A 26,892-nucleotide genomic window follows, 5' to 3' on the forward strand; every position below is an offset into this window, starting at 1 on the left:
ATATTTGATTAACATATTTTCTCTTACAAAATCAATAAAACGTCATTTGAGCAGTGACTGTTCAAATAATCACAAAAACAATAAAAAGCACATTAAAAAGGTTAAAACCATTAGCAATTTCTTGGATATAAGAATATGATTAGAAACATGCAGGTTTGGTTCCTGATACTTGCTGAACTTAAGCCACTGTATGGATTTGTTAATTTCCATCAGCAACTTGTCTGATTTAATTTAATGAAGGGCTCATTAGCTGAAGCAGTTATTGGATGGTAACTGTAAATACTAGACTTCTTCAGTGGAGAGCTTTGGAAATGCTCAAGCTAACATGATGACAAACATCAAATCACAATGTATTTTTGTATGCTGTATCAATGTATCAATGTATGTTTTTTGTTTATTGCGTTTTCTCTAATTTCAGTGTTTTTCCAACAAACAAACAAACATTTAGGCCTAGGGGTGTCCAGTCTTATCTGCTAAGGGCCGGTGTGGCTGCAGGGTTTTCATTCCAAACAAGCAGCAGCACACCTGATTCTGCTCCTGCTGTGTTGGAATGAAAATGTGCTGCCACACCGGCCCTTGCGAAGAAGACTGGACACCCCTGGCTTTGGCAAACTGCCACAGTAAATTACTTAACATGTCAGATTGCCTAAGCCTTTTTTCACAGTGCTGTACATTGAGCATTGTTTCAACAGTGTATGTTGAAACTAACATGGTCCCCCATTCAGAATTTCTGAACTTTTCTGAACTTCTGAACACGTGACAGGTGAAAAGGCAAGGACAGTACCAGAGAATTTCCTAGAAACGCCTGGAAATGTTCCTCTCCCACCACATGCTCAGCCAATGAGAGGACCCCAAACAATCACTTGGGCAACATTTCCATATACTTTCTCTGTCTCTCTCTGAGTGTTATCTGTTTTTACAAGTCTGTTTCCCACAGTCTGCCTGTCCCCTCCACAGCCTGGAATCATGCACAGCAAGGAAAATTCATGGTAAAGCTGTTTCATTTCAAAGTTCTGAATAGTTATCTCGTTGCATGTTTGAGAGGCTTTATGGGTATGTTGATTCTGTACCAAATGAACATTATATATATATATATATATAACACACAAATAAAATACATATATACGCAGTTATGTCTATAAATATATTTACTTTTAGCAGTACTTGTGTTGATATTTATGTAAAGCTTCAGGTGATGGACTGGCAAACAGTCAATGCTGCTGGCTGATAGGGTGAATGGGTGACAGAGGGTGTGGCTACATATCACCTTATTTATCTAACTTTATTTAAGGTAGATTGTTAAACAGACTGTTGTTTTTGTCCACTGGACCATTTACATTTTGAATGTGCTGCTTGTCACAGACTTACTTAAGCTATTTGTTCAGGGACCTTGCAGAGCTCTGCCCCCGCATCATTACCTACACCTATATCTTGTTGTCAGGTTGTCACTGTCTGTGTTTAAATACTCCCTACTGCAGCATTACCACGTCTTTTGTATGGGTTTACAGCAAATTATGGACCTTGTTTTTTTTTTAGAGTTCTGCTTTTGGTTGATCTTGCTTACCTGCTTCCCTGCTTCTGGCTATAGATATGCCTGAGTTAACCTTTTGAACCCTGTTCAGTTATTATCTTATGATTTATTATGCGATAGATACTATAAAACTAATTTATAAGTTCTATATATTTCTGAGTGTGAGGACCTGAAGTAAGGGGTTACCTGTTATCTATCCACACTAAGAACTATGATCATGATTACTGGGAAACCCCTAATAAACAGTCTCTGCACACACCAACACTGTAAATTCAGTTTACTTGAAAGCAGTGAGGAAACCATTTGCCATGCTTTTATCCAGCAAACTTACAAGGCATATTCATGTTAATTTATTCAGTCAACTGACTGCTTTCAAGTAAAGTACTGTATGAAACAGATTTCAAGTACACACTTAAAAAAGATGGGTCTTCAAGGGTTCTTTAGTAAACAAAATGCCTACAAACGGAACCATGAACACTCAAAGAACCTTTTGCATAACGAAATATTTCTTCAGATTAATTGAAAATGTGCTGTAGATGGCTCTATATGCAACTGTTTTTAGAAAAGGGTTTCTCCCTCAGACTTTTGGATATTTGCTTCGTTATGGTTATTTGGAAAAAGTAAAGCAGTAAAAGTAAAAATACTGCCATGAATAGTTTTAACTCATAGTGCATAAACTTGTGGGTCCAGTGTGCGGTCACACACAAGACCTAGCATGCTCTTGGCAGAGTTTTAGTAACAGTTCTTTTAGACCAATTTCAAACCAAGGACCAAGACTAACCAAAACAACACAACACCCCCTCCCCTCCCCTATGAGTTCACCTATTTAACACTATTTCTGTAAACTAGCACAACAATTAACCACTGATAGTTAACTCATCATCTTTGAGTAACCCTGTTGCATTACTTCTAAGAAGATATAATATTTGCATTTACAGTGCTACATTGTTTGGCTGTCGTTAGTTACAATCTTATCAAACGTGTGAAGACCCCGGGTCAAATTACATGCTTTGTGAAAATAAGTTAACACATAAAATAAAATAAAAAAAATAATTTTTTTTACAAGCCAAGATTATCTAACATATCACCAAACATGTTAAATAAACAGTATTTGTGCATTTCAATGTGCAGAAGTGTGTCCTCTGTACAGTAGCTTTACTTCTTTTCACAATAAAAATCTATAAAACATGTAATTTGATAATGGACACCCAAACTGTTGCATACAGCTGCATACAGCAAAACATATTTTGAACATTTTGATGACATGTTCCTGTAACAAAGCCCACATGTGTGTCTTGTTCACACATAATGCTAATGTCCCCACATGTCTGGGGCCTTAAAATAAATGGCTAGAATGTCTAGTAATATATGCTACATGTGATTATCGCCTCTCTCTCCATTTAGTTGCTGCTCATTTGAGGACTGCAAGTTCACCACAGAGTGGCTTTTGAGCAGGACTAGACACAGGCCGAAGATAGCCGTCGTGTGTGGCTCTGGACTCAGCCTTCTCGCAGAGACCGTCTCTAACAAGCAGGTCTTCCGCTATGAGGACATCCCGAATTTCTCTGTGAGCACAGGTGAGCATGATCATTGTCAAAACCCACAGGAATAAAAAAGTTCTCAATAAAATGTCTCCTGTAACCAGAGCACCACATTTTGGGGTCATCTAGGGTTCATTTAAATAGCCCATTGCACAGTATATGAGTTTTTCTTGCTTTCAGAAATAAAAGTTTGATGTACACTTTTAAAAATAAAGAAAGGGTTCTTTGGCAGAATCACTTTAGAAGAATCACTTTAGAAGAACCACTTTTGGTTATGGATGGTTCTTTAGTTAATCATTTTGTAAATAAGATGGATGAGTGTGGAGAATTTTTTTAAAATTTTAAAGAACCTCCACATGTTGTAAAGATTGTAGAACTTACCTGTAAATTAGTGTAGCTTTATGACTCATTAAGGTTCATTAAACCCTCAAAAGGTTCTTCACACTCAGAAACGTGGTTCTTTAGGGAACCAAAACAGATTTGTTTACGGCAGGGGTGCTCAATCCTGGTCTTAGAGATCTACCACCCTGGAGAGCTCAGATTTGACACACTTGGCTCCACACACCCCTGAAAGCCTACATTACCTGGATGAGGTGTGTTAGATTAGGTTTGCTAAGCTCTGCATGGTGGTAGGTTTCCAGTGCCAGAATAGGGCCTGTTCTATAGCATCGCTCAAAGAACCACTTGTGTCACTTTTATTTGTGTGTAGTAAGTAAACATTGTTAAAGTTTTAAAACATGCCTTTCACTCCACAGTCTATATAGTCCCACATATGGAAACTAAGCTGTTTAGAACTGGTGTGTTTTTTGTGAGTTTGTGTAAAACCCAATGCATTTCCATATATCCACCCATTCAGCCTGCAGCAGTTTAGCTTCACCCATTTACACTGAAGTTATAAGGAGCGTTTCAGCCTGGACTACTTTTTGAATGAGGCATAATACAGGGCAGCCAATCATAGCAGAGATCATTTATATATTGTTGATGTGATCAAAACCTTGAATAAAACGTACCAGTACAAAATTACTTGGAATAAAATTACATTAGCTAAAGATAAAGAATATGTTTTTGTTCTTCTGAAAGGTTAGCATTTTGAAGATACAAAGTTTTGTTTCAACAGTGACAATATATTGGTCTTAAAGAGACAGTGCTAAAAATGGCCTGTTTGACTCCAAAGAAAGGTTGGAAAATGGTCATGTAAAAATTTATTATGACTGTTTTTTAAACATAACCACATACAAATGTTATAAGTGGACACGAAATACAAGAAACTATAGGATATGGGCCCTTTGAGACTTGAAAAAAGGGTAACATTATTTTGAGAGGTCTTAATAAGCTTTAAGAGAGTATTTTAACAGAGTATCGGTAACACATCAATAAAATATCAGTGAAGTATCAGTGAAAAATCTAAACCAAAACCTAACCCTCACCCTGGAGCTAACCCTAACCTTAACCTCAACCCAAAACCTAATCCCTGGTCTTAATCCTAACCCTAAACTAACTCGAAATTTAATCCAGTTAAGTTCCAGTTACAGAATGATGTGTGCAGCATGTCTATACCAGCTTGTTCAGTGAAGTCTCAGGTTAAACATCCACAGATATGAATTTGGACTCTCCAAATAAAGTGAATAACAACTGAATTCAGCAGATTACAAACAAATGTTATTTACGTGATTAATTAAAAAAATGAATTCACTGCTGCTACATCATGGATATGGTGTTGATGTTACTGAGAGTCTGTTGAGTGTTTATTTCATCTAAAAAGGACCTTTTATAATAGCGTCACCAAAAACAATATTAACGTGAACATTTTTGAAAGAAAAATAAAACACAAGTCAGATAGTTTTCTGAACCTGTAAATTGATCACAAAAACAAGTTTTCTCATCATTTTTCAGAAGATTTGAATGAGGTGAGTGAGAAGACCCTGAACCTAACACTGATGTTAAAACTTAGTAGGAAATATAGAACAATTATTTTGCTCTCCTATGGAAATGCACTCACAGATTTAGACCAGTGAGAATCTGAAGACCACAGACTCTGGTACGTTGGTGAAGGCATTTAGACCCATTAGGGCAACAGTTGTTGAGTTCTGGCCATCAGCCCAGTTTTTACCCTGCAAATGTGTTTTCACATACTGGCTGATTAGAAAAGACTGATTGTGAAAAGACTTTTATTCAAATACTCACCAATTTTTCAGATGTTCAGAGATAACAAAATGCCCTGGATGGAACTGGCTGATGTTTTATGCCATAATTACTGTCTGCATGTCACAGTGGAGTAATTTTATCCGGACTATAAAAATGTCAGCGGGCAGTGTCTGAGGGTGTTGTGAAAGCTCAGAGGCTTCAGGAAGGTTTGACTGCGCTCCTCGTCCTGTTGTGTGGTTAACAAATTGTGCCCAACTCCTGGCAAAATGAGCCGTGAACTCATGAGGATGAAGAACTGCTGCCCATGAATAAAATATCAAGACTTGGGTAAAAATAGTCCCTAATATCTGCCAGAGGGGGTTCTTATTATGATTTCTTGGACATATTTAAATATTTATGTGCTGAACTGAATAATCTTGATAAGTGTTCAAATGCACCTAATGATATTTGTGTGCGCGTATGTACTGCTACTACATTAATGGAATAAAGGATGACTGTAAGAGGTTCATTGTGAATAATGACCGCAACAAATAAAAAGCAAATGCACTAAGACAATCAGGGCCTTAAAATTAATTATGGCATAGTTTTCTTTCTAATTCTGTAGTGGATTTATTCCTAACAGATGCTGTTCAGTACTCTGCGATAATGACTTTTAATATTAAGGACTGTTTGATGCTTATCTACTGCGTTTATCATTCAGCTTTTATTTTAGTATTACATTAAATATCCAAAAGACTGCAGCCCCTTTGCTGCAGTAACAGCCTCTACTCTTCTGAGAAGACTTTACACCAGATGTTGGAACCTTGCTGTCAGGATTTGATTGCATCCAGACACAAGAGCATTGGTGAGGTCAAGTACCGATTTTGGATGATTAGTTCTGGATCACAAATTTGACTTCAGCTCATCTCAAAGGTATTGGATGGAGCTCCATCACTCCAGAGAACACATTTATGTGCTCACAATGCATCAGAAATTAAGGTCCGATTAATGAAAGCTGTGTACATGACCACAAACTGTGACAGGACGGGCTACTAACCATTCACTCATGAGAAACATGGTTTAAAGGGCATGTTGAAATGATGGAGCCAGCAAGGAGCTCCCGACAAAACTGAAAATGAAAGTTCAGTCAAAGATGAAGAGATATAGATGTTATTAAATGAAGTTCTTTTTATTCACGTTCATGTTGCCCTTTATTCCCCTTGAGCCCTTGCCCCCCAAGTGATCTGTGCACAGGCCTGACAATATGTGAGGGAGAGAAGCACATTCATGTTTTTCCATGCACATAAACTGAGAGTATCATACATTTCACATAGGCAGAACGCGTCTGAATTGCACATGAACCTGCTGCAAGAAGCTTAGAGCATCAGGCCCCATGGTGAATAACATCACTATAGTTACAGTCGATTAAGTTAAAATGATGTGAAGCTTTCTGCATATGTTTCAAATGCACTTAAAACTCCAGTCTTTAGCAATGTCATCAGCGTTCTATATGTAACTTTTCTCATTACCAGTTGTTTTGCTGCCCTGAAAAGTTTTTTGAAAAATAACAAATAAACACATGCTGATTGAGACATTAATGTGCTCATTAATTTGGGATATTTTTTAAAATACGTTTTCATGGCTACACTAACACCCCCCTTTGTTTCTGTTAAAGCCATCCGTCAGCGCTCACAGAAGAAAAGGGAAGCAGTTCGTGGAGGAGCAGATGCAATTATTCAGCTGCTATCTCATTACGCTGCAGATTTTAGGGCCGAACAAATCTTGGCAGGCAGGATTCAAGGTTATATTTGCATAGGCTGCGGATCATCAGGCATGGTCATCCTGATCCGCTAGTGAAATACGTTCTGCCCAAAGCAAATAGCAGCATTCCATTTCTGGCTTATGAGTCTTTGAAAAAACAAAGCCCAATAAGCAGACAAATGATTCCCTCTCACTAATGCCTTCTGCGCATTAGCAGCTGTGTTTTAGCTGCATATATAAGCTGGATAATGCTTTTACTGAGCTGGATGAGTAAAATGAGATGGCAATGTAGCACTTACCCACCTTTTATTAGTGCACCTATGAAAAATAATAGTACGCAGAGGTGAGCAGTAGCTGGATGCATTTACTCAGTTTCACCTGCTCAATACATGGATTTTGATAGATTTGAATGTGTGCTTCTACTTATATATATATTTTTAGTAAAGAAATCTAATTTTCCATTTGTCATTTAGTTAATACTAACTATATTTGTTACTTAGTTACTATATTCAATATTTTACATGTACATATCTGTCAATGCTGATGCTGAAACATAAACCTTTTAGAAAGTATACAGAGTGATGCAACCATCTAAGCGTCGGGAGACTGCGGTCAGGACAATATCTTTTTGATGTGATCTTTGAACAGATCATGCTCCTATTTGTGCAAAAGAACAGTGCTTCACGTGGCACACTCATCTAGAGGTAAACAAGCAAAATGGAGTCAACAGTAACAGCCACTAGCCAACAGATGCCGGTCCACTCCCAGAGTTTTCAATTATGTCTTCAACAGCATCACAGGAGCTAATAAGAAGGTCCAATTGCTGACAGCTGGGCTTATCACCTAGAATACAGTCAAGCTCGCTGTAAAAAGGAAACATTTTTTTGGCCATGGCCACTTCCTTGGTTTGCGTCCTTGGTTTCTTTAAACTTTGCTTTCAGACTTTCAGACTGCAGCCACATTCTTCTATGGACACGTCCAGCCATTTCCTTCGAAATTTCTTTGAACACAGAGCGGTTGCAATAAGTGCCTTCTAATTTTGTTTCTACAGAAACATCACCCCAGATGTTTATGATGAGACAGTGAGGTCTGTTATCTCACTATCCCACCACTGAAATCCTCCCTCAGTGTTGTCGTCCATCTTTCCTTCTCAACAGTGCAACAGTGCATGATGAATGTTGAGTTGGACATAAAAGTCGCATGAATTCTGATCTCGCTGTTCTGATTGAGTCATTTTGCCACATATCGGATACATGTCGGATTTCAGTACCACCTTCGTAAGTCGAAGGTCAGATTCCGTGTTTTTTTGCTGTTCACACAGCAACACTGATAACACATCTATGCCACGTGAAGAAAAAGATCAGATTTTGGCCACTTTCACCTGCTGTGTGAACATAGCCTAAGACAGTACAATTGGCCTCGTTCACTCTGGGTGGGTAGGACGGGCCTCCCTCTCCACCCATAACTCAGCACGATGCTAGCTAATACAGGCGTCTGTTTGCTGGTGTGACAGAATAAGCAGTTAGTATCCTCATCCAAGCGTATGCAGCTGTAAATATGTGGTGGCTGGTTTCATTTGTCTTGGAGGAAGCATGTGCTAGCCTTCACCTCCCCAACCTCCTCCCCCAACCCCCACCCACCCCCACCGCCACCCCATTTGTGTGATTGAAGGAGACCTAGCTAGAACTGGACACAACTAAACTGGGTAGAAAATTGGGGAAAACAAAAAATGATAAATGTGCTTCTCTGGACTACAATAAATATGTTTGAAATATCAGTGAAATATCAGTTTGAAATATCAGTGAAATCTATACAGCAAACACCAACATGATTCTAATATTAAGTTACACTGTATCAATCCCAAAACAGGGAAATTCACCTCTGCATTTAACCCATCTGTGCATTGAAACACCCACAGACACGCTAGTGAACACACACACTAGGGGGCAGTGAGCACACTTGCCCAGAGGAGTGGGCAGGCCTATCCACAGCACCCGGGGAGCAGTTGGGGGTTAGGTGCCTTGCTCAAGCGCACTTCAGTCATGTCAGCTCAGGGGATCAAACCGGTGACCTTCCGGTCACAAGGCTGATTCCCTTCCCTCCAGCCCACAACTTAATTATGTTACCTTGGTGAGTGCTTTGTGATTTCTCAAATCATTTACTTTTAAGGTTTACCATCTTATATTAGACCAAGAGTGCACAAGAAAGAGAGAACAGCTCCTAACACACTTCTGTGCTTATGTTTTTTGGAAAGGTACTTTTACTTCCAGCACTGTTTCATTGCTTTAAGCAGTCTCATAGGGCCCCCAAGGTACCAGGCATTCCCTGAGTATGTTTTTTTTAAGTATTGCTCTTCAAAAATTGCAGAAGGTGTAGGAATTTTCTTCCATTTTTCCTGATGAGGTATTGATTCTTTTTCAATCTTGCCTATAAAATAATATGATTGCATTAGGTGGGGAAGGATTTAGCTTAAGACCCCCAAATGTTCAGAAACAGCAGAAATAACAGAAATAGCAGGTTTACTTTGAGTACAAGTTTAGGTTACTCTCCTCTCTGTATCATAATATTTCTATACTCTTCTTTCTGGCTGCTGCTTTTTTGCTGAGTAATGTAGACATATAAGTGTTTCCTCTGGGAAATGCTCACTGGTGTCTCTGAGAGCCCCAGAGCAAAGAGTAAACGTCTTATAGCAGCAGGTACTTTATCAGACGCAGACAGCTTAAGGGTACAGCACAGCAGCTTATCAAGATATTGCTTCATACATCACATCATGTTCGCCTGAAGATGACACATAAAACTGAATGAAGCTTATTTTTGTGTTCTATACAAATGAAAGGCTGAAATTGAAGTTATCAAAGTCTGAGCGAAGAGTTGCTTCCTGTAGACTGAAATTCTACACTGCAAATCCCTACAATGCATTTAAATGCTGTGTTGTAAAGTTACAAGTATACAGACAATTTAATGTGCTATGCATCTTGAAAATATAGATTTTCCAACTATGGGTGGTGATTGTACAGCATATAAAAATGTTGAACACCCCTGGTCAAATACTTTTTGATTTTCTGAGTAAAAATAAGTTAACACATCCTCTACAGGAAACATACTTAAAGATTTCATTTTTCTGCAAGTTTTAGTGCACAATTTCTATTTATTTTATGATTTTAATGTGTTGGGAAAAAATAAAATATAAAATGTGTCATAACTTTTGCATATGCCAAAATGTATTATGTTTTTATAGTTTTATTTTTTTCTAATATGTTACATATTATACTTATTTACAGTCAAGAATACATGTATTTTGACTGTTCAGCATATACACTGACTAGCCACTTTATTAAAACCACCTTCTTGTCCATTTTATCAGCTTCACTTATCATATAGGAACACTTTGTAGTTACAGACTGTAGTCCATCTGTTTCTCTGTATACTTTAATAGAACCATTTCACCCGGTTCTTCAGTGATCAGGACCCCCACAGGACCACCACAGAGCAGGTATTATTTGGGTGCTGGATCATTCTCAGCACTGCAGTGACACTGACGTGGTGGTGGTGTGTTAGTGTGTGTTGTGCTGGACTGAGTAGATCAGACACAGCAGTGCTGCTGGAGTTTTTAAACACCTCAATGTCACTGCTGGACTGAGAATAGTCCATCAACTAAAAATATCCAGCCAACAGCGTCCTGTGGGCAGCGTCCTGTGACCACTGATGAAGGACTAGAGGATGACCAACACAAACTGTGCAGCAGCAGATGAGCTATTGTCTCTGACTTTACATCTACAAGGTGGACTGACAAGGTAGGAGTGTCTACTAGAGTGGACAGTGAGTGGACACAGTGTTTAAAAACTCCAGCAGTACTGCTGTGTCTGATCCACTCGTACCAGCACAACACACACTAACACACCACCACCACGTCAGTATTACTGCAGTGCCAAATAGTACCTGCTCTGTGAGGGTCCGTGGGGGTCCTGACCACTGAAGAACAGGGTAAAAGGCGGCTAACAAAGTCTGCAGAGAAACAGATGGACTACAGTCTGTAACTGTAGAACTACAAAGTTCAGCTAGGTAGAAAGTGGAGCTGATAAAATGGACAATGAGCATAGAAACAAGGTGCAAGGAGGTGGTCATAATGTTATGCCTGATATATATATATATATATATATATATTATATATATATATATATATTACTTGCCATTGCAAGTAATAGAAGATAAAAAGTTGTTGTTTGTACAGTCTTGTTTTTGCAGAATATCTTTTATTTTTATTTTTGACTTGTTTTTGTCATTGTTTGACAGTGCAGACTCAAACTTGTTGATACAGAATGTAAAATCAAATGTAAATGTAAAAAAATATGTCAATAATTTTAAATGACTTATTATGTACACTTTAGACAGTACATTTAGACAAAATGACAATAATAACTCCAAAATAAACAGGTTATATACTTTCTATGAATAATAATAACAGACTTCTTAGGAGTAATATGTTGTCTTTATATATTTTTTTTCATGTATGGTGCATTGTCTGAGCAGTTACTGTAAAAAGTCACATTGGTTTCTCTCTCTCTCTGGTAGTTCCTGGGCATGATGGGCACCTTGTGTTTGGCCATGTAAAAGACAAGTCCTGTGTCTTCATGCAGGGGAGGTTCCATCTATATGAGGGCTATTCGTTGTGCAAGGTGAGCTCAAACTGACAATACCTCAGCTTAATAGAACACAGCTTGCCTGTTCCAGAGCTGTGCTAGTCATTTCACACAGGTTACGTTAGACCAAGAAAGGTCTGTGCTGTTGATGGATTGTGCTGAGGATCTCTCATTTATAATCCTTACATATACAGGTTGTTCAGAATTGTTTTTCAGACTAACCTGTTCTTTTACTCACACTGGTAATCAGCTTGTAATGAAAAAAGGGTAGAGGTGGTGCTGATCTCTGTAAGCTGCTGGCTCTGGGTGCTCTCCATGACTCCACAAGGACGAGGGAACGCATGGAAAACTACTCCAATCTGTAAAACAGAGTGGAGCTGGCACCTCCTGTATGGCTCATTAACTTTATCTGTCACAATCAGAAACCACAGTGCATAAATATAGAGACTCCAGTCTGGGCCTGCTGATATTGAAGAGAAATAAACTCCACTCTTTTTCTCTCTTGCATATTTATGCTTGAGGGAGATAAGCAAGTGTAGAGCATAGAGCTCCAAACCCTAAATTAAAGAGGAATTCCAATGATTTCTCAAAAATATTTAAGTCTCTGAGATTTAAAACAGATCATCCAGAGTGGTTTGATGTGAAATGGTTCATTGTAGAGAAATGTACCAATCCAGCTTCCTTTACAGTGGTAGTGATAGTAACCAGACATCACAATGTATACAACACAAGTATAGCCAGTTCACTTACTATACAAAATGATCAGTGAACCTAGACGTGTCTTCTGAGTTTATATATGTAACACTGATGATGCCGAAATGGAGACTTTATGTTAAAGGGCCATTCCATCAATTTTTCAAAATTTCTGCCTAATTCAGTGGTTGAGATATAAACAAAGCTGTCCAGAGTGTCTTGATGTGAAATGGTTTGTTGTGCAGAAACCTATCAACTTTGATTTCTTCACAGTGGTGCTGATAGTAACCAGGGGTCATGATGTCTACAGTGAAAATATAGTCATTTTACAATCCATTTACTATCCAAAACCACCAGCGTCTCTTCATAACTCTTCAGAAGTCTGGTTCCCATCACCACCACTGTGAATCTGTAAAGTTTTCTAGAACAGAGCATTTTTCCTTTAAACCACACTGAGCCACTCTTTAAAAAAATGGTGAAATTTCCCTGATAATTCAGAGATGGGGACTTGGGCTTGACTTGGACTCAAATTGCTTTTTGAGTGACTCGTGACTCACCTCAGACTTACATGACTCAGGACCTGATTTGGACACAAGATTCAGTACATTTCAGCCTGTGAAAAGAACAGGAACAAGAGGGATTGAACACCAATGTGGTAAATAAATGAAATCTTTTCCAACCTAATGTGTGTGACTTCGCAAGTCAGCTTTGCTAGTCATGTGCAGACATTACTACCATTCGCCTGCAACTCACAGCAGCACCATGTTTGACACGGCCTCTAATAATAAGCCTTTCATCATAGGAAGACCCTCAGTCTAAGGATCCGAATTGCTGCATGCAGGAAATACATGGTTATAAGGGAAAGAGACTTGAAACCATATAGCTATTCAAACTACATGGCTAACAGGTAAATTAGCTAGCTCAATAGCTATTACATTGTAGCATCGGCACAGAAGAGGAAGCAGAAAATATTGCGCTTACATGTAAATGCTCTTTTATTTATTAAACAGGCACTTCAACAGCAGCAAGAAGTGCCCTGCCCAGGGCTACCCCAACACCAAACACAGCCTCCTCATACATATCTACTTCAATAAACACAACTACCACTAAAACGACACAATAACAATGGTCCATTTTTACATTGAGAATGTGGCACATTCCAAGATCCACTTTGCATGGCCACACCCCCTAAGCTACCCATGACAGCGAGGCCCATGGTGGACGCAACAATAGTGAAAGTTGCCATATAACTGGCAACGTTTAGTAAGTTACACTTGAAGACAAAACAAACTAAAACTTCAGCTGGATTAGCTATTGTGCTAGTTGGCAAGTATACCTTTGTACAATGAAGTGCCTGCAGCTAGTAATGAGACTAAACTAAAATTCTCTACCAAAGACCCAAGACTCACACTTGGACCCCAGAGACTTAAGACTCGACTCGCACCCCAAAGGCCAAAGACTTGAATTGGACTTCACTATAATGAACCATTTCACATCAAACCACTCTGAATGACTTTCTACACATCTTAACCATTCAACAAATACATGTTTTCAGGTCCTCGAGAGCATATAGCATGCTCTCCTTACACACTGTAAAAGCCTTTAATGTATTTTAATGATTAAAAATAAACATCATTCACATTAATAAGATATGTATGTATATGATGCTGCATATTCACTACAGCAACAGTTTAGGGAATTAGCTTCACTGATTAGACTTTAGTGTATAACAATAAACTCTATATGCTGCTGTACTCTGATTTGTCCCTCTGGCTTAGTTTTAGTCAAATCAGGATAAATTCTAGTTCTAGGCCATCCTATCCTATGTCACCTCAGAAGGGAGAACTGAAATTTACACGTCTGTCGAGAGAAATCATTTATCTGTTGCACAAAGTGCCAAGGATGTGCTTTTCATTAAATTGCTGAGGAATCTACATCCTCCAGCAGTGCAGAAGAACTGCCAGAGTAATTGGACCTCTGACAACATGACACAATGCATTACAATCAGACGTCACAGCCACCATGCGTTTCCAAAGCCAGGCAGGAGCGCTTCACTCTTAATAGAAGACTTTGGCATTAAATCCATCAGTCGCCTGTCTCGTTTACTATCAGCGTTTCAAGGGGCCGTTTTGGTAAATTCCTTCTACCTGAAGGTTTTTACCTGAAGTGCTATTACATGGCGTGCTGCTGACCAGAGTTGGTCAATGTTCCATCAGAGCTTGAGAGTTGAGGTTGAAGATATTCACAGAATCAGGTCCAGTTTCTTCAAGGAAAAGATCCAGAGGAAATATGAGTGCCTGTCAGCACTGAACATTATTAATGCTTGTTTATTAACTATTTTAAAATCAGCACACAGCATGCAAAAACTTACTCTAACTCAAAATACAGCTTTTTTACAAAAGTTCCTGCTAAAGCCCGAGTAGACTAATCAATCACTGTGATGAGACAGTTATTAATCTGAGAGTTAGTAAACTCCTTTGAAGGGTGACTGGACTGAAGAGTCTCCTCAGTAGTGGACCCTAAATCAGTTTTTGTAGCTGACTGAAAATAAAGAATGAAGAATTTGCCACTATGTTAATGTTAGTTCGATTACATGATAAAAAATGCATCTAACATATTCTAAAATCACATGAGGCATACCAAATTAATAAAATGCACAAAAACTGAATGTACCACTATTTCTTATTAAGTTGAATGGAATTTTCAGTCACCTACAGTTTGTCCAATTTTGCAAAAGTTGCTATAAATCTATGCATTTGTAGGCAGAGCATGGGTACGTCAAAAACTCTTAAAGGCTATCAACCAAGAAAAGTGGAAAATGCCAGAAGCTGATTTTTGGCTTATTACTACTTTACTAAGCAGTAACTAGACTAAATTACATTACTTGTACATTATAATCTTTTGCATAACATTTAAAATGGCCATTATTATTCCATTAAGTCTTTTAAAACCAACAGCTGGTAACTAACATTTCAAGTTAATATTTGTTAACTTTTCAAGTCAGTATCTGCTCGTTGCTACTTTATTAAGCAATAATTAATGTGAATTAAGTATTTTTCCAGAGCACTTTTATTTTTTATTAAACATTATAACCATTCAAAGCCATTACCTGAATATTGAAACTACATGGAATATACCACTGAAAAGCTTTACTTAATTTAAATGTGTATATCGGTTCCACATGACTCAATTATAGTTCATAAACTCAATTCTGTTCAACAATGAGTGAATTTAAAAAATTGTTTTGATGGCTCATATTTTGTTCATGTGGAACCAATGTACAAATTGGAAATTAAGTATAGTCAGTGCACTTTTTTCAATATGATTAATGAAATTTCTAATTAGAGATACTGCATCTCAGTAAACTAGTAATAAGCAGCCAGCTAAGCACAAGCTACTTTCTTTTTTGAGACTTAATAAAAACTTTACAAAGCAAAATTCATTACAGAGTTCATGAATAAGCAGATTCCATGTGGACCCAATGGGTCTACATTGGGTTGAGCATTTGATTATGATCCATAATGCACAAATAAAAAGCTTTATTCACTGTAGTTAATGCTTAATAAAGAAGTAACAGGCACTCAGTTAATTAGCAGTTACTGGCTACATAAGTTATTTGACAGATATTGGCCTAATAGACCTAATGAGGGTAAAACAATGGTTATAGAAATTAAAGTGCTCTGGGAAAGGCTTCGTTTACTAGTTATTACTTAATAATAAAGTAGTAATGAGCAGCCAAGAGATGAGCAGACACTGCCCCTATAAGGCTTAATAAGAGAATAAAATTATAATAACGGCCAATTGATCAGCATATACTTCCCTAATAAGACTTAATAAGAGTATAAAATAATAATAAACGCCAATTGATCAGCACATACTGCCATGATAAGGCTTAATAAGAGCATTAAAAATGCTTAATTCACATTAATGAAGTAGCATTGAGCAGCCGTTTGACTACTGGCTACTGGATTGTTAACACTTAATAAGGGCATAATAAGAGTATTATAATGCCCCATTACACTATGTTACCAAAAAAATGAAAAGGAAAAAAAATATGATAAAAATCTCCATGATATCAGTCACTTAAATCAGTACTAATACTCTGCTCAAACAACTCCACTTGTGAATGACAATGTAACTTTATAGTACCGTTAGAGCAGTGGAGAGATGCAAGTAAAAGGAAGGATTGGAAATAAGATGGTTAAAGACAGGAGAAACTAGTAAGCCGAGGTGCAAGCGAAGCTGAAATCAATTTTCTGCTAAATATATGCCAGAGTGCAATATAGCTTATACACTTCAGGTATGGTAGCTAAGTCCCTGAACCTGCTCTCAGCCGACTTCCACTCTCTTCTGCTTTTTCAGTCTGTCATAAAGACATTTCATTAGAGCCAGTGAAGCTAAAATCATGTTATCATTCTGCATTTGTCAGACGCTGTCCTGTTCTACTCTGCCGCACTTCAGAGAGTGAATGATCAGACTGTAATCTCTCCCTCAGTGTGCTCATTTACTTTGAGCATTGCTGTAATTCAGTAACTGTGCTCAGGATGAGTGTGGAAGAGTTACCATGAAAGTTGGCTCATTTACAGCTTATCATTTTGTGACGAGACTCTCTACATGGTGGAAAAACAAGACACACACAACGTCTCATACTTCATTAAGTGATCTCTTTGTTGCTGAGAGATGTGCTGTAGAGGTTAATTGGGGAGCTGTTTGCATAGTCCTTGAACGACCTTTTTCTTTTTTATAGTTGGTCATTCTGCAGAGCTGATGAAGTCAGTGTTTTGCAGACTATATCGTTATTGCTGCACATTCAGAGTGATCCAACCAACACTGAAGTACATAAACAGTACACACTGTTCTGTTGGTACAGTATACTGTCAGTATTTAATTTGGAGGTACTTGACCTGAGCTCAACAGGACCTGGTGAAATATCAGGTTTTGGGTCAGATTAGGGCTCAGGTCAGGCTCAGCTTTGTTTTCTAATGAGTGGTTAATTTATGTAGTACATAGATGTCCGAGCTATTTTTAAAGAGGGACAGATTGTACTGTGTCAAATACCAAAATATTATTCACAAATTATTAAACATATTGAGTTTTCAAAATATCAGCACATAGAATAAGAACTGTAAACTACCGTGTTTCCAATCACTGTATAAAAGATGCACAAGTGTTCTTTGTTGGACTGCTCAGAGCACTTTGGATTTCAGTGTGAAGTTTGTGCTTTATGGTTGTTGTCTTGACTAAATGTTGTTCAGTAAATGAAGCTGCAGGTCTAGTCAGAGCAGAAAGGCTCCTAAACTTTATTTAACTTCATGACCACAGTGCAGTGCATTACACTGTAAAACTGTAACATACTGGCTGACAGGCCACTTATAACACACTTTTAAACAAAGGCCACAAGCTGCCACAGGCTGGTTTAACCCCTTTAATCACTACAGATGAACACTTGGATGTAGCATTCATGGTTTGTCTGAGCATTCTCACTATATGCGTGAGTTTATACATTACCTCACGGTAACCGGACCACCAGGAACTCTCATGACTCTCCTATTTACCCACTCCAGCATTGAGTATGTTTGTTTTTATTTGAAAGAAAATACATTGTGCGCCCTCTCTTGTGCTTGCTTTCTTTTTTGTGTAGTCTTGCATGAAGCCTTTGTTGGAATAAAACTTTGTATTTCCAAAAAGGTACCTATGCAGGAGACAGAAAAACACTTAATTTAAATGGAATGCTGAGAATGTCATTGCTATAAGGGGGATGTTTTTTTCCAACAGAGACAAAACAATAGCAAGATTATGCCAACATTAACGAGAGCACAGGTTAACCTAACCCCAACAATCAGTACAACACTTCCCTGTAAAACATGTGTTTGCTCTTGACAAGCAACGTTTACCCCAATGAAGACAACATCAATTAAAATTGGACAGCGGAAATGTACATTAAGACAGAAAAAGTAGCAAACTGAAAAGTCAAACCGTCTAGCGTCCTAAGTTAAAGCATACAGCCACAATGAGTGGGGAAAATGTTTTTAGTTTGTACTTAACTTATATCTTACCTCTGATGACAATTTGCAGAACACTGATAACAAGGACAGGTTTTTTCTTTAACTCACATGGCTGACATTTTATGTTTGCTTTTGGAACCTGGCTTCCTCCACTCTGTCGAAGTGTCTACGTTACCACATATAAACACAGAGCATCACATTGGTTGGATATCATGTTGGATATAATGAAATAAATGTCCACAATGACCAAACTTTTGCTGAACATATTGGCTCAGAAGCACAGATCATCGAAGCTATTCCTTAAAGGACCGTCTAGTTCAGGATTGGCAACCCAAATGTTAAGAAGAGCCATTTTGTCTTTTCAACAAAAATTAAACCACCTTGGGAGCCTCAACGTTTTATGTCTTTTACCATCTTGGCTGTAAATAGGGCTCAGTATGTGCTAATGTACTAGTATAGGCTAAAAATATAATGTAAACGAAAACGCAGACTTACTTTGCTCTGCTTTAAGCTTTAGCTCAGCTATAGCCGCTAATAGTAGTTCCTTCTAAAATGTCTCTCAACGTTTGACTTTTTACAAGGCTGAAGACAGCTTCAGAATGTAACTGCTGCACCATTTAAGGTGGAACAGAACAATTCAAACAAGATGCTGACTTCAGCCTCATGACTTTTTAGTGTTTGACAGTTTCTCGCTGCAGATTAAACATGTTAGGAAACCAGCTGGAGTGATTATAAATGAAAATAAGTCCATTGATCTCCAAATTATCGCTGCTCATCTTAAATCTTTCTTATTGCCTTTTTGTTAGCTACTAGCTAGGCGAGACTGTTGTCTGTGGTCCTATGATGACCAGCAGTCTACGTGCCAACCTTCAGGGTTAAAGGGTGAAAATAGCAGTTTTATATTGATTCCAGCATTTAAGACCATTTATTGTTAAAACTGAGTAAGACGAGCTTTATTTTACTGCAAAGGACGATTTTTTTTTTACCTAAACATCTAATTCTGCTGTGGAGCCACAACAGGGCCAGAGCCACATGTTGCTGACCCCTGGTCTAGAATGTGCATAACAAGTTATATTTCTCATTTACTTAGCTGAAAGAAGGCAAAACACATCAAATCACCTGTAGTACAGAGAGTGGTTTCCTTTAACTGGGATTTGTAAGAGGTTTAAAGGAAGCCACTCTCTTTACTACAGGTGATTTGTAGTGAATTTTGAAATATAATTCATTGTAGTTTGTTCTCTGTCATTTTGGAGTAAGAAAATGTAGGTCTGATCATTTTGAATGTTTATTTAGTGAGAAATCAGGAGAAAAAGACAAATATTGATTACAGTTCCATATAAAACCAACTACACCAACTATTTCGAACATTCTTAAAGTATGTGAAATATGAAATTAATTCATGGAGCATTTCTGTACCATTCATCATGACATGTTCACATAAGGTCAGCTGGTACAAATAAAAAAAATAAAATAAATTAAGAGATTTTGTTGTGGCATTGACAACACACACACACACACACTCCATGTTTTCACTTGTTATACCTCTAAATGTTAAGCACACTGTCTCCTCTGTGATTAAATCAGCTGAAATAATTTCCCACTCATGATTAATATGATACATTTATTCAGAAGTAGCCTAGAGTTTATGATGTTATCATAACGTTTACTAAACAGCTGCCCCATAATGTGTTGACCATATGCACACGCAACACAGAGAACAGCGCATCTATGGTGCATTCTTCTGAAGACATATTTAAAGACTACTGATCTCCAATGACATGCTCAGTAAGGGTCAGCAGGGTCGGTCAGAGCCGCAGGGTGGATGAGTGCTCTGTTCAATAGAGTCCATAAGCTGTGAACGTGTGTGCAGTAATTTGAAGTGGATTGATTTGGAGTGGATTTTGTGAAAGCGCTGGTTCTCTTGTGTGACCCGTCAGCAGAGAGCTGTAACGGCAGTGCAGCCCCCCGACACACACACACATCCCCCCTCGCCCTCATCCTCAACCTCATCAGCTACACAGAGCAGGCTGATACACTGTCACATCCATACTGAACTGAGCTATACTGAGATCTTCATCACTCACTGCTCTCTCTCTCTCTCCGCTTCTAACCTCTATAATTCTTTCTCTCTCTATCTCTCTCTCTCTCTACTTCGGTCATCATTCTCTCTCTACCTCTCTCACTCTTTTACTTTTCTCTCTCCTGCTCTCTCTCTACCTCTTTCATTCTCCTTTTATCTATCCTCCTTCATTCTTTCTCTCTTTTTCTTTCTGTCTCTCTCTTCCTCTCTCTCTCTTCCTCTCTCTCTCTCTCTCTCTCTGTAATGGTCTTCTGTCTAATGTCTTACATTTATCTCATTTAAAAATTTAAAATCACTAAAGCTTCTCTTTATCAGCTCCTCAAAGCCTCAGCTGGTGGACATCAAGGCCTTTACACACAGTGTGATTTACGTGTGTGATTTATTCCGACTTAAATAAATGAATCAGAAGGTGTGTAACTGATATCTTGCACACTAAATGTCTTTTTTTCAGTCAGCAGAAATGCACTATTAGTTCATTAGTCATCTGTTCAATGTTTGCGAACTTTCTCAGGCAACATGAGCTCACTCTACCAACCACTGTTGTCTCTGCTGTTGGCATGGCAACAACCAAGATGACAGATCAGCTCTTCTGAGAAACATCAAAAGCATGACTCCTTTGTCACTCCAAAAGCAACTAAAATGGGGCTCAAGCTGGGTGGTTCTGTTAGGCACTTATTACAAGTATTTGACTGGTAAAAACTCTGCAAGACCAGCAGATTAAAATCCTGTTGGACACAACGTGTGGTGAAAATATCCACCCAAAGTCCATGTAAAAATGTATGTAGCTTAAATAAAGTTCATTTTTGGTTATTTTGCTTAGCTTCTTCATTATTTGTCTCTAAAGATTCAATGAGAATTGTTTATTTTCTATCAAAATGCTTGTATTTTATTAAGAATGTAGCCAACAGCTAGGCTAGGCAGTATATGTCTATATATAGACATTATATAAAAACAAGTACATACCAAAGGCAGATAACTCCAATGGTCATTTCCTGTTTTAGAGTTAAACAAAACCATTTAATGGATACAAGTTTCTTTTATGTGCAATATTTATCAATCTTTCACATAAAACAAGCAGGTAAAGTGCTGGAAATTGCAAAAAAGCAGCCTATTGATGGGCAATATTAAACATCTATAAGAAAATCTGGAAATAAAAGATTAGACTGAATCTCAAATGACTCACTGCTCCCTAAATAGTGCACTACTTGAATTATGAAATTTTGGCTTTTACACCCAAATATTGCACTTTATGTCCAGTATGAATGCACACATGGCTGAATCCAAAGTGGTTCTTTGTTAGACAGACTGTGCTCTGTTTAGATGCAGTAGCCATTATTTTAAGACCTCTGTACTGCACTTTGTACATTTGAGATTCTGCCTAAAAATGATAATCAGTTCTGCATCAGGTGACCCAAATGCAGTGAGCTGATATGCTGAACAGATTTATCAGGTTCTGCTGGAGAACAGCGCTGGCATTCGACTGTTTCTGCTGTAAAATGTGGACTTGCAATTACCTTGAGAGTGGACAATAACAGCTTTTGTGACTAAACGTATTTAGGGTTCAAAATGTGCTGTGTGTTAAGAATAACTCATCACAGTCAGCTCATTTTTCCAGGATGGCGATTATCGGTTGTTGCAAATGAACTTTGAGGCCTTATACAAGAATCAGTAGCTAACTCTATCCATGAAACCGCAATAAAAAAATTAAACTATTAAAATATTACAATGTCATTGATATAGTGCTGTTTCTGCATCAGCTGGTCCCAGTGCAGGTGCAGTAATTCTGCACTGTGATTATGTACTGTGCTCCAGACTGTGCAGGAGCTCTGAGTGATTGTGTGAATACTCTCTCCAGGTCACGTTCCCTGTGCGGATCTTCAAGCTGATGGGAGTGGAGACTATTATAGTAACAAATGCCTCGGGAGGCCTCTGTCAGGACTTCAAAGTGGGAGACATTATGATCATCAAGGACCACATTAACTTGCCAGGGTTTGCTGGACAGCATCCACTGTGTGGGCCCAATGATGAACGGTAGGAACAGAGAGCGACAGGGAGCTTTCTCTTCTAATTGGAGAAAGACTAAATGCTTAAATGTATCTTAATAATGGCAATTTAAGGTGCACTGCACTGAGTCAATGTCAGCTTTATTGTTACTCCTTCTTCTCACAGCCATATGCTGAGTGAGTAACGGAATATAGTTCCTTTGAGACATTTAATATGACAGCAGCAGAAATGAGGATAAGACATTAACAGTACAAAAGTCAATAGACTATGAACAATACAAAACACTATACAATACACTGAAAATAGTTCTTAGTTCTTAGACTAAAGCTCCATTTCAGTACTCTTTTTAACATGCCCTCACCCACTTCGACTCACCACATAGATGTGCATCATACCTATGTTGCACAACTGGCCACTCACAGCACAATGACAGGAGGGAAAAGTGAGGAACGCCCTCTGCTATGTTAGCATCAGTGTGTTAATCAGTTAGTCATGCAAAATGAGCAGTACAAAATGAACACAACGTAAATGAAATTTTGTGTTTACAACCGTGATGTATTGCCTTTATTTTTGTTGTTGTTAGCCATGTAGTTTTTTTGCTTTCTAACTAGAACTTGCTAGCATTATATCAGCTAGAATTATATCAGCAGTCATGTATAACAGAGTAGTTTGCAAACTAAAGTACAGTGTGAACATAGCAAATCAAATGTTATAGTTTTGAATTGTTAATCATTTTAAAGTAGAGGTCTACACAGGACTGTTTTTCCAGTCTCACTCTCGCAAGATTTCATCCCGCTCCCGCCTGCTCCGGCAAAAAAATCTGAATCATTTGTCCCGCTCCCACCCGCAACCAAAACGTTTTGCCCTGCTCCCGTCCACACAGTTCCGTCAAGGCAATCTGACATTCAAAATCTGACACAGTCTATTCACCAATTTATTATTTTCTGCCGAAATGACACAGCAACCATGGTCATCAGGCTCACTGTGAAGTGACCTCACCAAACGCCATTTATTCCCAGTCAACACAAAACAGCAATTAAATCATAGAATGGTTATTTTTGTTGTTTTGCTGGGCTGTAAAAATTTGCATGTTGTTCACATGATTGGTTGCTTTGCAACTCTTTATAATGAATTCATTTTAATTGTTTTACTGTTATGCTTTTATATTGTTTATATATGTGATTTAATGATCGTTCTACTTTATTTAGGCTAGTCATGCGTGCTTCAGCCCGCTGCCACCTGCAGTGGGCTGATTTCCCACCCACTCCTGCACACAACACTGAAAATTAGTCCCGTGCCTCAAGATATTCCACAGGAGTGCAGGCCTCTATTTTAAAGTAGTTTACTTCTATGGCTTCTAAACAGCTTTTTGGGGAGGGGTTTAAAAGGGAAATGCTCAGGGAAGTGTTCACTAAGGGCCCCGCCCGTCTGAGGGCTCATTTAACACACTTAACTTGAGCTAATACAGAATGGCCCTTAAAATGGGGTTGGGGATTCCCCAGAGGTGAAACGGCAAGGCAAGTGAACAAGGGCTTGTAAAAACAGTATAGGAATGAGCGGTAAGGATTACTACCAGTGATGGTGATATTAACCTGAGATGAGTCTAACATAACACTGCATTAATAAATGCTAAATTACCAGGTTGCCAAACAGTGTTCCACCACTGACCAGATATAATATGGGTGGTGGACCGTTCTCAACACAGCAGTGACCCAAACATGGGTGATATGCCTACCTTGTTTGTACAACTTGTACAGTTAGAGATAATTTCCCAGCAAGCCTACTTTATGCCATTAGCATGGTAATGCTGTGGTTGTGCTGAAAACCTGGATAATATCTGGTCAGTGGTGGTCCTATTGTGGTATCTTTACACTGATGGACAGTGTTGAGGGAGGCTGACAAATAGTGCAACAACAGTTGGAATACAATCAGTACCTGTAAAAATACCTGTACCTGTATGGTAGGTGTAGCTGCTAAAATGGTGCGTGTAGGTACAAGCAAGTGTGGGCAATATGGAAAAAATGTAACAATAAGGTATCCCAATACTTGAAGATACATTTTTAGAATAAGCATAGCTGGATAACATGGCTGATGTCAAGTCAACATGCTGCTATGCAGTTTATGCAGAGTTCATTACTACAGCTAGTTACTATTGACTGATTGTTGTTTACAAACTTTTTATCATTGCTCGAAATCTGTCTTTTTTCTGATACATGCAGTTGTTTAGTGTTCTAGATGATGCTTATGATACACTCTGAAAAGTGTAACACAATTTAAATTATCATAATGATAACATATCATCATAATGCACATCTTACGGTAGATGTACCTAATAAACTGGTGATTCGTTATATGTATATGTAATATGTGATTATTAAATATAAAACATGTGTGAAATCTTGGTCTGTTTTAGCTTTGGGATCCGGTTCCCCTGCATGTCTGACGCTTACAGTAAAGACCTGAGGAAGCTCGCCCTGGACATCAGCGCTGAGCTGGGCTACTCCAACTTTGTGCGAGAGGGAGTTTACTGCATGGTCAGTGGGCCCAACTTTGAGACAATTGCTGAGGCACGCATGCTGCATATTCTGGGCAGTGACTCTGTAGGTAAGGAAAATGACATGTTTTACATGCAGCTCTCTTTGATGTTTGCCTGTAGTGTGACATTCATCCACTGTAATTAGCCCTTCATTAAATTATGTCCACTTTAATAAATAATGTAGCCTGTCATAGACACTAGATCTCCTTAAAGAGTTCAGCCATACTAACTGGACTCCTAACAACTGTTAGCATTAGTATACTAACATTAGCATACTAACCCTGTACTCCACTTACCTGAACTAACCCGTACTCCACTTACCTGAACTAACCCTGTCATGATGGCTGGGCATCCAGCAGAGCGTTAGTCCTCATTACGAATTTAAAATGCAAACCAGAGCTGCTCGCTGCTATTAATGATGCAGGGCAGGCTCCTGTTGGGTAATTCACCACAAAGATAATTGCCATTTAATTAAGCATGTCTGTCCCTCTCTCCTGTCCCTCTGTCCTCCTCTTGTCATCCCTGCAGGCATGAGCACAGTACCTGAGGTGACAGTGGCCAAGCACTGTGGCCTGCGGGTCCTCGGCCTCTCACTCATCACCAACAAAGTGTCCCTGGACTACAGCCGCGAGGAGAAGGTCAATCATGAGGAGGTGCTGCACATCAGCAAGATGAGGGCTGAGATGTTACAGAAGGTGCTCAACACCTTCATCGCTCGCTCCCACCAGGTGGAGGCCATCAACAGCAATTAGACACCAGCCCACCATCATGAGCTTCCAGACTGGCACATTATTATCTGCGCTGTTGTGACATAACCTCCAGAATCTACAGTTGTATGTAAAAGTTTGGGCTCCCTCAGTCAAATTATATGTTTTGTTGATCGTCTAAGTGAAAACAGGTTAACACATCTTCTAGAGAGAACAAAAAAATGTGCCATTTCTCTGCTCATTTTAGTGCACAATTTCTATTTATTTGCTGACATATTAGAAAAAACAAAACAAAATATAAAATAGGCCATAACTTTTGCACAGGCCACTTTTTATGTTTCTTTTTTTCCAAATATGTTAAATCCAGCAAATAAACAGTAACTGTGCATCAAAAAGTGTGTTAACTTATTCTCACTTTGAAAATCAACAAGATATTTAACTAGGGGTGGAATACTTCTGCATCACTAAAATGGTAATTTCATAGGAAAAGGAAATAACATTCTTAACTTTAACAACATGTATAATTTTTTATTCCAAGAAATTCATCATACAATGTCCACACGATATAAAAGGCATCTGATGTTTTCAAAATGCTGTAAACAATTTAAAAACAAAACAAATAAGATAAAGAGTTACACAGTTCTGATACAGCAATGATGATTTGTTTGTAGAGAATGTAATTAAGGCCTTTTTGATTCATGCTGTAAATACTGACATGTTCAGGGCGGCTCTCCCATTGTAAATAAAAAAGTGAAAAAACTGTGCAAACTCAATACTAACAAAATGCACTGAATTGGTGATCACAGTTATCAATATATAGCATTTACTTTCCGAACATATGCCAAAAATCTCACTTCAATCCAGAGAGCACTGTTCATTTAATTTCCATTCAAAACAGCCTTTAAGTACAAGTTATTCATTTTTCTGGTTCAGCAAAATAAGCAGAAAACATTTAACAGAAAACTACACAAAACCTTCAACAAGTAAGACCCCGTTTACTTCATGCATCCTGAGTATCAGAATTATCTATGGATAAGGCCGAACCACATAAAAAGGCAAGTGTAAACGCACCCAAGACGCATTTAAAACTAATACATATCTGATCACTCAAAGCACTTCAGGAGGTGGTCTGAGACGCATTTGAGCCACATGTTATAGCAGTGTAAACGCATCCATCTCTCCATGATACATTCGACAACAAGAACCCCACCCAGCACAACCGAAACTCCTCCTCATGCAGTATGTCACTGGGCACATGATCCATATCTGA

The 26,892-nt window shown here is 38.4% G+C and overlaps 1 protein-coding gene across 1 annotated transcript; it reads left to right on the plus strand.

The window, feature by feature from the left end:
* Positions 1-809: 809 nt before the first annotated feature.
* pnp4b (purine nucleoside phosphorylase 4b) lies at positions 810-26,395 on the plus strand. The gene is made up of 6 exons (XM_036560576.1): positions 810-989; positions 2,936-3,108; positions 11,530-11,633; positions 22,231-22,406; positions 24,793-24,983; positions 25,444-26,395. The coding sequence occupies exons 1-6, from the start codon at positions 967-969 to the stop codon at positions 25,665-25,667; spliced, it is 891 nt and encodes a 296-aa protein (XP_036416469.1). The 5' UTR covers positions 810-966; the 3' UTR covers positions 25,668-26,395.
* Positions 26,396-26,892: the final 497 nt, after the last annotated feature.

The sequence above is a fragment of the Colossoma macropomum genome, unplaced genomic scaffold, assembly GCF_904425465.1.
Source record: "Colossoma macropomum unplaced genomic scaffold, Colossoma_macropomum, whole genome shotgun sequence".
Taxonomy (NCBI): domain Eukaryota; kingdom Metazoa; phylum Chordata; class Actinopteri; order Characiformes; family Serrasalmidae; genus Colossoma; species Colossoma macropomum.

Excerpts from the sequence above, each read along its gene's own strand:
- pnp4b (XM_036560576.1), top strand. The coding sequence starts at position 967 with ATGCACAGCAAGGAAAATTCATG. Across the intron at positions 11,634-22,230 it reads AGGGCTATTCGTTGTGCAAG|GTCACGTTCCCTGTGCGGAT; the intron begins GTGAGCTCAAAC and ends TACTCTCTCCAG. Across the intron at positions 24,984-25,443 it reads TCTGGGCAGTGACTCTGTAG|GCATGAGCACAGTACCTGAG; the intron begins GTAAGGAAAATG and ends TCATCCCTGCAG.